The sequence below is a fragment of the Cyprinus carpio genome, chromosome B24, assembly GCF_018340385.1.
Source record: "Cyprinus carpio isolate SPL01 chromosome B24, ASM1834038v1, whole genome shotgun sequence".
Taxonomy (NCBI): Eukaryota; Metazoa; Chordata; class Actinopteri; order Cypriniformes; family Cyprinidae; genus Cyprinus; species Cyprinus carpio.
The window spans coordinates 15,386,625-15,401,306 of record NC_056620.1 but is presented as its reverse complement, the minus strand read 5'-3'; the positions used below and the strand labels follow the sequence as shown (position 1 = coordinate 15,401,306).

Genomic DNA, 14,682 nt, shown 5'->3' with positions numbered 1-14,682 from the left:
CCTACATTTGGTTTAATTAAATGTCGATCACAAAAAAAAAAAAAAATATTTGTTGCAAAATATAACTAGGCCTAATATTTTTTATCGTAAATGCTTAAATAGGCGCGACATTTTTTATTCTTTTACTATCTAATGATCATATACATATATATGCTTTTATAGTACCCGATTTATAGACATAAGAGTTTATTTCTAGAAGTAAATGGGCAATTATTCGATGGGGAGCCTGGAGTAATAAGAGAAACAATTTAAGTGGTCACTTAAAAATGAATCAATTACCACAGCAGTTGAGTGTGGATAACTGCAATCATAAACATTCATGTCGGGGAAAGAGCATTTTTTGTTTGTTTCAGTTTGCTATAAATGATTGAGAATAATTTATGTCGAGCATAAGCAGAATAACGTATTTATTTGTATTTAGTCAGATGATGATATTCATGACGGCTCTATTCTTCAAGCCTCGACAAAAAGCGGCTTGTAATTATTCCGCCATCTCAGCCGCTGTAGGCCTTACGCGCTAAATTGGACGCAACATCTGTAAATACCCAACTCCGTTAAGTCCCTTTCTCATTAATGAAGTAACAAGCAGTTTATCAAAAAGTCTTTCTTTCGAATTCCTTATTTAATTCCCCAAATCCCTCTCCGTTGGATCTCACGCGCGAAGCTTTGCCATTACTGCAATCAATGCGCTCCATTCAAACGAAGTCATTTTCGCCCATTTGACCCATCCATGGTGTCGAGCCAAATCGCGTGAAATTACCTCAAGGATTACTTTTCTTCTTTATCGCGCGCGCCGCTGAAAAGATTTCTCCTTTCCTTGTTTTACCCGCGCTAATCCGTTTCATTATGACGCCACAAACAAGCAGGATCAGCAAAGATGGAACGAACGAAATGAAGACGGGTTGGGAGGCGTGGATGGGGATCAGTGCTCCTATAACGCCCAACAAATTCTTCTCCTAAATATCGCGCGTTAAGGACCCCCCTCGCAGCAAGTACATATTAAACATGTTGGCATGCGAGAATATGTTCAAAGGAGCATTAAGCAAAGGAAACCAATTTTCTCTCCAGTGAAATACCTCCAAGTGAGGTGCATAGACTTTTTTCCCTCTTTATTTGTGGAAGGGACCACTGGAGCGTGCAGCCCACTTCTGTTGGGATTTTTATGAGATTTTCCAGAATGCCTTAATCTTATTGTGAACATTATTAATGAATCGCAAACCAATTTGCTCGTAATATCTAGGGAATGCTCGCCACAATTGTAGAGGCATTGACCTGAAGTGCTTAGGGCGACTTTCTCTTTAACTCTTTTCTTACAATGCATGAATGAATGAAGAAACAGGCTTTGTGGAGACTAAATTTGCCTCTATTTGTGGAGAGTGTGTAGATGATTCATTGCCAACATTCTGACCACAAAGCACGCTAAAACACCTGTTTGGGAACCACCAATAAAAATCAAAGGCACCAAGTCATTCCAGCAAAATGAGTGTATGCTTCATTTTCAAAAAGCAATTCAAAACCAAACTGAAACATCCTATTAGACAAAAATTGTTTTAAGTATTAATAAATTATACATATATTCTGTAATATATATATGGATATATCGGTCTTCAAAAAAAGTAAATTTTATAGCTATTTTAGTCTTGTGCTCAAGGTCATGACAATGCTTTCATAAAAAGTTTCTACAAATATCAAGTTTTTAATCTGTAAATACAGTTTACTGTACAGAATCTCGGTAACAGCGTTCCATTTTTTTAAATCATATTATATTGACAAACCCTTGTCCTTAAGAGTTAATTATGAAAATGTTTTATTTATGGAAGTGTGCATCATTTTAATAATCCTTGTAATTGTAACAGGGTGGATACCTTGCATCTCTTTAGTAAAATATGTCTATTAGAATAAAAAAAATAAAAGAATAAACAGAGGAGAGAGAATTTTTTTTTCTCTCTCAAAGTCAATATGGCATCTTTGTAGAAAAAAATACTGGATTTTTTTTTCTTGTGTCAATGGTAACTTTTAAAAGTCATTATTTACATGTTCCCAAGAAACACTAAAACAACATGAAATATCAAAATAGCTGTACACTGAGTTCATAAATGCATGGTAAAATTTCACATGCATTCCCTTGATTTTAGCTCACTGGGCTGTGCTTCAACAACCAGCGAATAATCACACTTTTCCATCTCGACACAGCTCGAGACACCGGGGGTAGGTGAAAGCACTAAAGGCGCTTTGATGAGCCTTTCGTCCCCTATTGGAGCAGAAGAGTAAGAAATCACGGTGAAAAGGGCTGAATAGTGGGCCACTGGAACCCTGTCCCCTTTTGGTGTGCCTTAATTCCTTCGTCTCTTTTACCCTCATCCAATTAGTCCAGTGTATTAAGCGGTTTATCATCTCATAGCCTGCTATTCAGAGAAACAAGAGGAGCACTTTGCAATAGGGCCGGCTTTCCTTTTGACACCCACGGGTACTTACATATTCCGCGATGCCATGAATAATAGAGAAAGAATAGGGCACTAATTCCCTCATCAAAGAGAACCTTGTCCACCGCTTTGCTCAACACCACCATTCTGGTCAAAAAGACAGGCAATAAAGCTTAGCATAACAAAAACGAATCATTCTTATTAGCTTAGTGGGGTAAATTAATGCAAAGCCTCGTCTGCACTGAGTGGCCCAGTTTGAAAACAGCCTCTGCGGGCACGACAAAAGCGCGTTCGCGGTTAAAGGAATTTCCTGTTGAAAGCCCCACATCATGCAATGCCTAAATCTTGTAAAAGTGCGACATAACATTCAGGAGCTACCTGCATCTGTTAAGTTTAGTTCTGAAGCACACATTAAGCTAAATGTAAATATAGGCCAGTATGAGTTTAATACATCAGCAGCAAAGGCCTACAATGTGCAAAATGCCTTCTGTCAAGCTACGGACAGAAAGTAGCTCTTAAGTGTTGCTGCACTCTCCAAGGTCGGTGCCATTAGTCGCAGCCGTTTAAGGCGATTTTTTTTTCAAGCATGGCATTAATGGAAATTGACATCTGATGAAATGGTTTAAGACATCGTCTAACTGTCATTATAAACACATGGAATGAGCGAGTGAAGCACCACATTCTTAAAACCGACTCGATTTAAGTGGACTAATCTCCTCGCTTTCACACACTCTTGGCTTGCCATTCTCCAGGTCTTGAAAATGGAGCCTTCCATTTGAAGTTAACTCGCCCTCTTCAAATGTGTAAATGTCATCACTCCCTGCAGCATGGTGAAATAAAATAATCAAAAAGAGGGGGGAAAGGGAAATGTGAACATTTTCTGAAATAATTTTATTGATGTTTCCGTATCAAAAACAATTAAGAATCTTGAGACACTTTTATAAGCAATAAACGTTCGAAATATGCAACACAAGCTGCCACAGCGATGCAATCGTCTAATAAATTTGCAACATATCAGCTGAGAGCATTACAAATATGAGTTCAATCATTCGAAACTCCACAAATCACTGGCTACTTCTGTATCATTGGCTAATTGCTGTGCTGTTAAAGATGAAGGGGGTAGTAGAGAAGTCATTACTGAACTAAGACCCCTTCAAACCGCTACAAGCCCCCCATGAACTTGCCTGTCATTACCCCTGATTGTTATCTCTAAAAACCCAGTGTTAAACCCCTTATCCTGGCCATTTTACCACAGATTCATCATCGATTAGACCTGGACAAAGGCTAAATGGGATGGGACACAAGAACACAGATTAGAGTGAGAGACAGGTGCTCAAACATGGAAAGGTTTGGTGATTACATGCAGATTGACTGTGAGCTCGTCACCTTTGACCTTAATTCCCATTCAAGCCGTCAAGGACAAAAACACTGTCAGGGATTACAAATGCGAAGTGAGTGAGCCAGAAAATAGCATAGATTACAGAATCACAAGGTGTATTTACAGCAGATGGGAATTAAAAGATGAAAACATAACATCGTACGGTTTCTCTTGGTGGGAGGATAGGCATAAATATTATGCCATATCTGATTACCCAGGTTCGCTTCAGGACAGTTGGTCAATACTTGAGGGCTGTAAAGGCCTGGAAAAGTTTGGCAAGGTTGACCTCAGAGTACCCGCTTGTGGAGAGGACGTTGTCTGTTACATCCTTCAGCATTTTGTACACATCCTTTTCTTCTTTCCAGCCATTCTTGAATTTCTCTGAGAAGAGAATGAGACAAAATTTTAAATCACCAGACTTCTAAAACCTTTGGATGCCATTATGAACCCCTTGTTCTTACCTAAAACATAAACATCCATTTATACTGTATCAAAAATAAATAAAAAGCATGATATTATAAAGACAATATTACATAACTGACACATTGTGATTTAGCTAAGGCCAAACTATTAAAATAAAATTTTGGGAAAAAATTACTTTGCATCTAATAATAAATAGTTTATCTTTAAAGAGAATACAGTTGATGTAGCAAAGTGAAGCAAAATTTTATTTTTTATAATTTATTGAATGTCATAAAGAAAAGTTCAAAATCTTGTTTTTTTATTTTTTTCCAGAGGTAAAACTTGACTAGTTAACATGTTATGGTACAAGCAGTCTTTAAAAAGCACAAGGGGCCAAAAAAAGAAAAACATCAAATTAACTAGTAAAACTCTACTGAAAAGGACGTGCATACCAAAAAGTTTTGATTATACTAAATAACTTAATATATTAAAACATCACCATATGACATTTTTACAGCCTACAGATATATTTTAATCAGATATTTATTTACTTCCACCTACATGCAACTACAAAACACATGAGCCCGGTAGCAGGCAGGGCTGGAGTCAATCCATAACGAGTCAAAACTGATACGAAAAGAAACATATCAGTCATAATATCGAACTATGCTCACGGACATGTGCTTGAGGAGGTCTATCAAGTATCATTTCAAATGAAAGTCTTTGAGAATCGATAAGGAACCGGCAATCCAGGCAGTTTGAGGCTAGAGCGCTGGCGAGAGGGGCTAGGTGTCTGCAGAAGCTAAATAGACTCTTCTGCCAGGGGGCCACGGGGTCATGCAATCGGGTCGATATCCAAGGTCATTTATCCCATCAGGAGGGCCTTCAATACCATAGAGACGATAGAGGAGTCACTGGCAGGCTAGCAAGACTGAATGAGAATTACAGACTGAATCAAAAGCCTTTAACCAAAGACTTTTGTTAAAAGCAAGTCTTTGCTTTGAGAAGAAAAGAGCCAAGACGAGTATTTACATGAATGTACCTTGAGAATATGTAAATGTCCAGGCTGAAATGTGGCCCTGCACCTTTTATTACCACAAAACGTTTTTTATGCTTGAAAGATGTGCCTCCTAAACGTTGCTGAACACCCAACTGGTGGTCTAGGACTCAATCACAGTCCATCTCCATTAGCAGGTGTAGTACAAACAGAGTTACAGAGTTGCCCCATGGGGGAACAAAGGTCAATCGTAGAAAGTGGCCAAACACGAACATCAAAAAAGGGGGATAGCATTCCAAACGCACCATCTGCAGAGCCGCTTACCATTATCGTGCACACATTTTTACCTCTAGAAGGAGACATGAAAGAAAACGGAATGCTGGCACATGGAATAGGGAGAGGGGGACTATTTACCTGAGGAAAGAAAGAAAAGGGGGGGCTGAAGAAAGATGATGATGCATGATCAAGGGAAAGCAATCATGTCATCATTTTTGAAAGGTGGGAGAAAATAATTTTTTTCTCTTTCCCTCATTCTCCTCTCCTCTTCTTCATTCTTTTCCCTCAATCACTGTGTGCAGAATGTATAAAAGAAACCTAAAAGCCACAGAGGTTGTCAGAGACCTCGCGTTCCCTCCCGGCCCGGCAGGGGTCGCGTTTAAAATAAATAGCATTTTTAAGAGGGAGAAAAGATGTGAAGAGATGGTGAGGGATGACGTGAGAAAAGAGTGGAGCAGACAGCAGAAGAAAGAGAGGAATACGGAGCGAAAGAACAGATGAAAAAAAAGAGAAGAAGGCGGGTGCAACAGAGGACAGCGAAGACAGTCCAGAGAGAGAGAGTGTATCAGCTTCCATGTGCTCTAACAAGGTGTAAATACAATAACAAGCATGTAATTAAGTGAGCATGATGAAGTTAATGGGGATCATACATTCCATTTGGGCTTCTTATTAATATTCTATTAGATGTTATCAGGCAGCTGTAATAGCTTTTAATTTAATCATCATTCCGAGCAGAGAAAAGTTCTTTGTGCGAGTGTAATTGCACAGAATGAATAATTGATTTGACAATCGCACCCGCAGATTTCCAGCAGCTCAAGGCAGGCAGAGCGTGGGGGAGGAGGGCTGGGGGAGGGCACGCGCATCGTGCCCTGAAGAGGTTGCAGAGGAGCTTGCCTGCAAATTGAGCACTATCAGTACACAGATAAAGGACAATTTCTATTTTATCAATGCAGTGAAATTACATTACTGCCTGAACATAATCACACTGCCCACACTTAAGAGGAGACAAGGCAGAGACGGAGAGCGAATTAGAAAGAGCAAGAGATACAGAGAGCGACGGATGCCGAGAGTGGGAGAGAGAGGAGGAAATGGAACGGAGGGAGCAAAAGGGCTTGCCTAAAAGACGTTATGAATTGCTCTTCATGAAAAGAATGAAATCAGAGTTCAACATGATTTGGAAGTCATTGATATGGGATATCTAATTTTTTCGAAACTGCAGAAAAAACTGTTTTATTATGGAAGGACTCCTGCCGTGCATGAAATTGCCTCCACATTTAACTCAGTAGCTGCAATCAGGCGGAGGACTGTGGTTTACATGTAGATCAGACTCAGAGTCTGCATCTAAATGTCTCTCATTTCTCACACGCGTATGCGCTGATATACACAAAGAAAAAGCACCCCACGCACGCTGCGTGCAGACACAATGCGTGTGTGCGATATAATCCGCTCACGGAACATGAGAATGCTGGCGAAGGAGGTTGGACAGGAGGATCATGGGACTTTTTGATTTATTTTTACTGTCAGAAGGCCAGAGACTGCAGTGGGTCTGTAGATGTGCATTATGGTAGAATTTGCCCCAAAAAGTGAGGTATAGAGGTGCCTTAAAATTTAATGCATTTAACACATTTATTTCATCGTAATTGAATAAAAATTAGTTGAATGTAATATGTTTAACGCTGTTAAATTTACTTTACTGGTTGGCATGTCAGATTTGATACAGGCATTTTGTTTGGTCTAACACAAAAATTTTGTACATTTTAAAGTTAAATTATTCTAATCAAACTCACTTTGAGAGTTCAAAATTAAGAGCTCCTACCCATGTTCTTAACTAAGAAAACTTAGGTCAGTGGAAAAAAAAAAAAAAAAGAGAAAGTCAGTGAATTGATTTGTACATGAACTTTAAAGTGGACTCAAGCCTCTTTTTAGTTGTGGTATAGGCTACTGTCTCAGTCTAAATCACATTCACACTGCTGTTTAAGGAAGCCAAACAAATTAGAATATAATAATACTAACAACAATGACAGTAATAGCCATATATTGTAAAACAATTGCACTGTGAAGTAAATGTAAATGAATATTTCATAGGTATATTATTTTTGCTTTACATTACAGTAGGGAAATTACAATACTTCAATCCTAATTTCTACACTTGAAAGAGATATTTTGAATTTGGACTGCAGTAGGGGTGGGCGATATGGAAAAAATATCATATCACAGTTTCTTTTAGAAATATCATGATTTTATCACGGTTCTATTCATGTTGGTTTTTCTATTTTGCAAGTTGTCTGAGCATTACAGCCAAACTAATTTCCCTATTATAAAGACAAAGCCTTTCAAGGTAAAAAAAATAAAAAATAAATGTTTTATTAACATTAAAGGAATAGTTCACCCAAAAATAAAAATTCTGTCAGCTGTCTGTCAATTCTGTCATAGTGTTTTATTTTTATACCACCATTTATTCACTCAAAAGTTGTTTTAAACCTGAATGAGTTTCTTTCTTCTTCTGAACATAAATGCTATTCTGAGGAACATGGAAAACCAAACAGTTGCTGTTCCACAGTGACATCCATAGTATTTTTTGCTACTATCAAATTCAATGTGGAACAGCAACTGTTTGGTTACCCACATTCTTCAAAATATCTTCTTTTGTGTTCAGCACAAGAAAGAAATTAATACAGGTTTGGGACAACATGGCATTAAGTAAATAATGACAAATGAAATTTTGGGGTGATCTATCCCTTTAATGACAGTCGCATGTTTAATCAGCCTACTGTCCCTTTAAGACCTGCACGCATCTAATATACAGGCACATATACGGTTTTCTCTCAACTGTTTACTTTAATTTTAGACATAACCAACTGCGTCTATATGTAAACCTTGTGTGTTTTGACAGTATTAGCGCAAAAGATAACAGTTCAATAATCAGCCGCTGTTTGACAGGTGTATGCAGCGCTCAGAAAAAGCACAGGTCAGACCAGCGCACGAATTAAACATTTAAAAGCACGTGCAAATAATGACAGAGTAACACCTGTGAGAGTAACTCTACCGCTGAGTCAACACTGATGTGAATGCATGTGGCGTTGTACAGTATATGACTGAGGCTGATAGAATGTGCGCTGTAGCACGATACTACGATATTTCTTCAAAAGCAGATCGTGGATACATTTTTATCATCCACAAACAAAAATCATCATATCGCACACCCCTAGACTGCAGTAATTAAGTATAAAATACAAAATTTGAGAATTGCATTAACTATAAAGTAAAGCAAAAATCACAGATTAACTACAACCCAACTTTATACATTACTGAGATGTAATGAGCTGAGGTGAGGGGACAGGTTACAGACAGTGATTTCCTTGGATATAGATACTTGAGAGAAGGCATTTACTTTCATTTACCTTACTCTCTCTGTGTGTGTGTGCGCGTGTGTGTGAGTGTGTATTTGTGTGAAGGGGGGTTGGGAGGCCAATTTCCATCAGTCTTTTCTCTCTGAAGGAATCAGGTAATCTAGTGAGGAACAGACTGCAAATGGATAAAGCACTGACCAGCAATTTCACCATCAAGCAACAGAGGGATGAATTCACCACAGCCCTCCTTCCATCACAGCCCTGCAATGCATCCCAGCAGAACCAAACCACAGCACCACCCCTGGCCAAGACGACACACTGCAGCCCATCCAAACAAACTCCTTCAAAGCAGTGTGTAATTTTAACTCTTCTCCGGGCTTAACTTCCCAGACCGACCAAAAGGTTCATTCACCCTTCTCATTGTTCAGACACCTTCCAGCGACCACAGCCGAAGACAGCTGGAGACTTCTAACCTCCAGCCTCGGCGTCCAGCAGAAACGGCTCTCTCTTGCTCAATCTACCAGCAACGTACGTCTCCAGTTATCTAAAGCTCCACAATAACAGCGGAGCAGACAGAATAGGGGGAAGATTGGTTTTTCTATTGTGCTGCTGGTCTGGCATAATGCCCACTTTAAAAGCAATTCCTCCGTCATCAGAGACAGACAGAAAATCTGGCAGATACGACACTAAATGTCTCATGGTGTGAGGGGGAGGTGGTTGGTAAATTACGAAAAGGCGTGCGTGTATGTGTGTGTGGGAAGAGGGCAGCTAAAAGTTTTCTGAACTGTACTTTATTCCACTATCACTCCCGAGCGCTTCCATCGCCGTCAACAGCGGCGGACCGCAGCTCAACCCTCTACCTTTGTTTGCTGCGCTCTTGTAATCGGTGCAAATGCATTGAAGAAAACACACTTTGGTGGTGCAGTGTAACAAGCTTTTAGAAAGATCTACAAACACAACCTTCTAAGCCCTCGTGTGGTTTATAGTCACGTTATGATTATTTTCATTTTACCAATTGACCATCCAATGACACGCATGATGCTTGCTTTTAGTCTTACTGATCTATGCATCTATGAGCAAATAATTGAGACCACCAAAAATTACATATAAATGTATATGCAATTTGAAAGAAACTTAAAGAGTAAAAATACAAAAAAAGGCAACCTTTCTCAATTTTGTTTAGAGTCACTTAAGTTTAACTTAAACTAAAACTGAAATAAAAAAAATAACTAATGCAAATTACACAAAATTATACAAATTCAGCATTAAATTGCATTATACATATTACTCAAAGGTTAAACTTTGGGACTTGAAAAGAAACATACATATACACAGAGTGTAATTTTTATTATATAAATAAAAACAGACTGTAAACGTTACTAACCTGTGACCACCATTACTAACCGGCATTTAGACTAGCTCTTCACTGACTGGTTTAGGTAAAAGTCTTAATGGTAAGACAATTAAATGTTTAAAATCACAGTTGGCTAGTATTTGACCAATTCCAGGTGGAAACCAACATTACTGCCGTATCTCCATCATGTACTAGCCACCTAACCTGCTGTAGCTAAACCTGCAGTACATAAATTCAAGGATGTTGTAATGTAACAGGTGCCAAGTGCAAGACAGTACATTCAGAACCCCTATAACGGCAAAGTTACATCCCAGGGTCTAAATAAGAAATCGGACCAGGTAAAAGGAAGTACAAGCCATGCAGCCCTGTAATTTCACCCCTAGACCCCTGTAAACCCTGCGGTCTATAATACAGTAATGTGTAGTATTATAGTGAGAGGGGAGATAACCGTTTTAAGGCTATACTTCAAAGCTGTGTGTGATGTCCTCTACTAATCCTACAATATACACGTGTACATGCCGGAGCTACATGTATATACCGCACGACGATAACGAAAGATGCACGTGACACTAAATGTAACTAGAAAGTGAAAAAGTCCAAATAATAAATGGAATAAACAAATGGTTTCTGAGAACATTTGCGAAGAGAAAAAAAAAGAAAAAAAAAAAAAAAGAGGAGGAGGAGGACAGGAGGAGTAACGTCACCTCTCATTGCGCCTGGTGAAAATCAGGGCTAGAGGGTTAAAATCACTCCTTCAGGAATTAGAGCCCCGGCTGCAGTGATGGGCAGTGTGGCTGACAGAATGCCGCAGATTGGCCACAATTACTTGCAGAAACAACAGTCGGGAAAAAGTAAAGAAATAAAATTCCCCGGAGAAGCTAAGTCTATAATCATGTTAGGCCCCCGCCCCCCGTTACACTCTCCTCTCGGCCTGCTCCACGTTCTGAGTGGTCATCTATTGATTACACATTATATTTATCTACGGCTCTCGCGCCCAGCTCGGAACCTCATCGGCACATGTAAAAATAAATAAATAAATGTATAAGTCTATTCCAAGAGGTCCTTTTTAATCAAGTGACATCAATCAAAAAGGATTGTGGGTAAGTAGCCACGGCTCGGCTAGCGGCGGCTGTGAGCGGTCTGGATCCTCCAACGACCCGCTGAAAACATATGCTCCATGTCCCATTATTTATGAAGGGCTATCCTTTAGCCTTCTCTCCAATTACTCGCCCTATCATTTTCCAAAATCTAAAAACTGTTTTCAATCAACATAGCCAGCGCTATTACCGAGGGCCTACGGGATGAGAGGAGGCTCTCTCTCACTCACTCCCCTCTTCCTTCCAACTGATTGGACCGCTTTGCATTCCGCACCGCGCCGTTCCGTGATTGAATCCGTCGCCTGAATTACGGCTGTCGACTCGAGTAGCTGAGGATTCTTAACCCAACCTAGTGGCCGCCTCCAGCCGCTGTGAGGTGTGTGCGTGTAAGTGTGCGCAGAGTCGGAAAAAAGTGCTGGACGAGCGTTTATGGGTGATGTTTGTGAGCAAATTTCCAAAGTAATTAGTGATAAAAGTCTTACGTCTATCCTCTGCCGACAGGACCTTTTTGAAGGCGTATTCCCAGTCGAAGATGAATCTGTAGAAGCACAGTTGGTGGTAGAGGGCTTTCTCTGAATACTACAATAAAAATCAAAAATAGAAAACAGATTAGACAAGTTATTACAACTTATAAGAGTGATGAGACATACACAAAACTCCCAGGTTATGCTTCTGGGAAACAAAACAAGCTAAAAAAGACAGGTTAACATGATTTATCTCAAGTTGGTCCAAAAACCAGGCTAAATAAAGACCAAAATCAATAGCTTTCACCTATTAGTTCCAGACAAAATGCTTGGTAAACCTGTGCATCACCATTATAGGTATAACATATGGAATTTAACATTTAACAGCACCCAGCCATTTACTCTGGCTCTTGACTGATTTCTTGTGGACTTCCGACAAGTACAAATTCCATTGCACTGATGTGAAAAGAATCACAAACCAAACCAATGCTTCAATAAAATAAGTGTAAGAATATTCAGAGAACAGACTAAATTCAGTACACCCATGCAAACCAGCCACAATGAAACTAATGTTTGACTGATACAAAAATGATTCTTCAAGAAGAGGAGAAAGACAATGGTTTTAGACTGATTTTACTTTGAAGTTGCCCAGTTTTTAAGGCTTCACATGGCCTGCCACCCAGCAATCCCATCCAAATCACATGATATAATAATACATAACATTACAAAATTGGTTAATGGTCGCAAAATGTCCTTGTTACTTGTTCACTGGGCTACAAGACATTTTTGTAAAACTGTACTTGAATATTTCTATATTGTATTAATATGTCATTTGGAAATCTTTGTTTGTAAGCGGTGGTGACGGTATCTGTTCATTGTTTGTATGTTTGTCGTGGTTAATCAAATTTAGAAAAGAAAAATGTTTTAAATAAACATTCATATTATAAAAGATAAGGTATGTATTCGATTGCTGAGGGCGCTTTGGCACTGTTTTAAACACACTGTGTACTGTATCAGTGGTAGATTTCTCCACAAAAATTTAAGACCTGCTCATTATAAAAAGTAAAACTATTACTTTAACATTCAAAGCTCTTTACCAATTCTTTAGTGACACTGTGGTTGCTGATTATTCCTTTGCATATTCAATATAACTAAAAAAAAGAAAAGGGAAAAAACCAATTAGCTAAAATCATACCGATGCAGTTTAGTACGTGTTATTGTCCCGGAGAAAATGAAAGGCTGAAGCGTAATGAGATTGGTGCGGCTCAATCAGGGAAAGCTGGAGAATCACCTGTGTTAATTACAGCTGCGGAGACAGGTAGTGTTTGTCATATATTCTCCACTGTCACAGACAAAGACAAACACACGCGCTCAGTCAAACCCCGAGTTTGGAGTCACAGAACCTGTGTAACTGTCTGATTGGCCGAAAACAGTCTCTCCTGACAAAAGCAGGAAACGGTGTTTGGTTTGTAAATTCGGCTGTAATTACCGTTAGCCATGTGTCTAACTGCCAGTGGCGTGCAGGTCGAGCGAGAGAATAAAAGAGAATGGGGAGGGAGAGAAATAGAGAGAGAGAGAGACGTTCAGCTCTGAAATTACCTCTTTCATAATAGTTTGTTTTGATAAGGCAGCGTGTGTGGATCTGATGAACAACTGTTGCTGTCAATTTGATTAGCCATTATACTTTTATGTTAATTGCTGTTATTGGGTCACAGTCTTTCTGTGTCACCATAGAATCAGAGCGATGTGGGTGCCGGAGGAGTTTAGCAAGGGCTCTCTCCTCAGCATAACGGCTTTTAATTGCCCTCTACAGCTTCCGATGAGCCCAGCAGCTGTTGACCCATAATGCACTGGCTGATCAACAGCCGTGCCTGTCGATTCAGCAATGCGGCCATAATGGAGCTCCTATAATCAGCGCCAGGTCGCCATGTGTGCACGAAGGAGATCGTGAACTAAAAACGCAGTCCAAGAAATAAGTGGACGGACACGAGAGGCAGGGCCAACACGAGCTTCACAGCTGTGCTGACAGGTGTCAAAAGGGGTGTGACCAAAGCACCAGCAAACGTTATTGAATTTAAACCCCCCCACCATGCAAACAGAGGCCCCTCCCTTATGCAGCTTTGCTCGGCTCAATGCTTTGTTCCTGTACTGACACCATTTCAATTTTCTCCACAAATCTGCAGCATTTTCGGCCCGAGTGACTAAGGAGCAAACCAGCTGTGAAATTGCCTCTCTCCTGAGACCCCCGCCTCATTTCCCCCCTCCTTGATAGAGACGTGGCAGCCAGTGCCGTACCACCGAACCTTTGGTACAGCCCAAACGCAGCCTGCCGGAAGAGCTGGATGGAGGGGAAAAGAGAAAGTGTCAAGCATGAGGCCTTAGACTACGACCAAAGGGGTGTAAAAATAAAGTAGCTACATTTAAAGACTCTCAATGAAGATCACTGGCCAAACTTACGATGCGGATCGTTTAATGACTCCTTCCGGTCATGGTGCTTATATGTAAAGATGTATAATATCCTCTTTGAGCCGAGAAGCAGAGAAAATGGCTACTCTTTTAATTCGCATAGATCTGTGCAGCTGCAAAAGAGAGGACGTGGGAAAAAAAAAAAACGAAGAAGAAAAATCTCCAAACAGTTTTAATGAGGCTTAACAAAAAAAAAAAAAAAAAAAAAAACCCTTCCAATCTGAGTTAATTTTAACGGGCTGAGCTGGAAAAAGAAGGCGATCGGCATCACAAGGTTTCATAACGAGTCAATATATGTAAATCTTTACAAGGCAAACACAGTGGGAAACAAAGACATTTAACTGAAGCGCCAGTTGATGTCTCCACTTTTTGTGCACATAATTTCTCCCCATTGAAAGGTATAATTGCCTGCTATTTGAAGATATTCATGCTCAATTTTTGAAATTAATTTCAATTGGGGGGAAATGTAGAAATG

At 39.7% G+C, this 14,682-nt stretch overlaps 1 protein-coding gene across 1 annotated transcript in view; it reads right to left on the bottom strand.

The window, feature by feature from the left end:
• Nucleotides 1–3,295: 3,295 nt before the first annotated feature.
• The window catches only part of LOC109067596 (DNA polymerase alpha catalytic subunit-like), a 47,600-nt gene continuing 36,213 nt past the window's right edge, over nucleotides 3,296–14,682 (bottom strand). The window contains exons 36-37 of the mRNA XM_042751705.1: nucleotides 11,760–11,856; nucleotides 3,296–4,182 (exon numbers count right to left, since the gene is read on the bottom strand). Of these exons, the coding sequence (XP_042607639.1) occupies nucleotides 4,040–4,182; nucleotides 11,760–11,856 (240 nt within the window). The 3' untranslated portion in view covers nucleotides 3,296–4,039. The remainder of the gene's footprint in view (nucleotides 4,183–11,759; nucleotides 11,857–14,682) is intronic.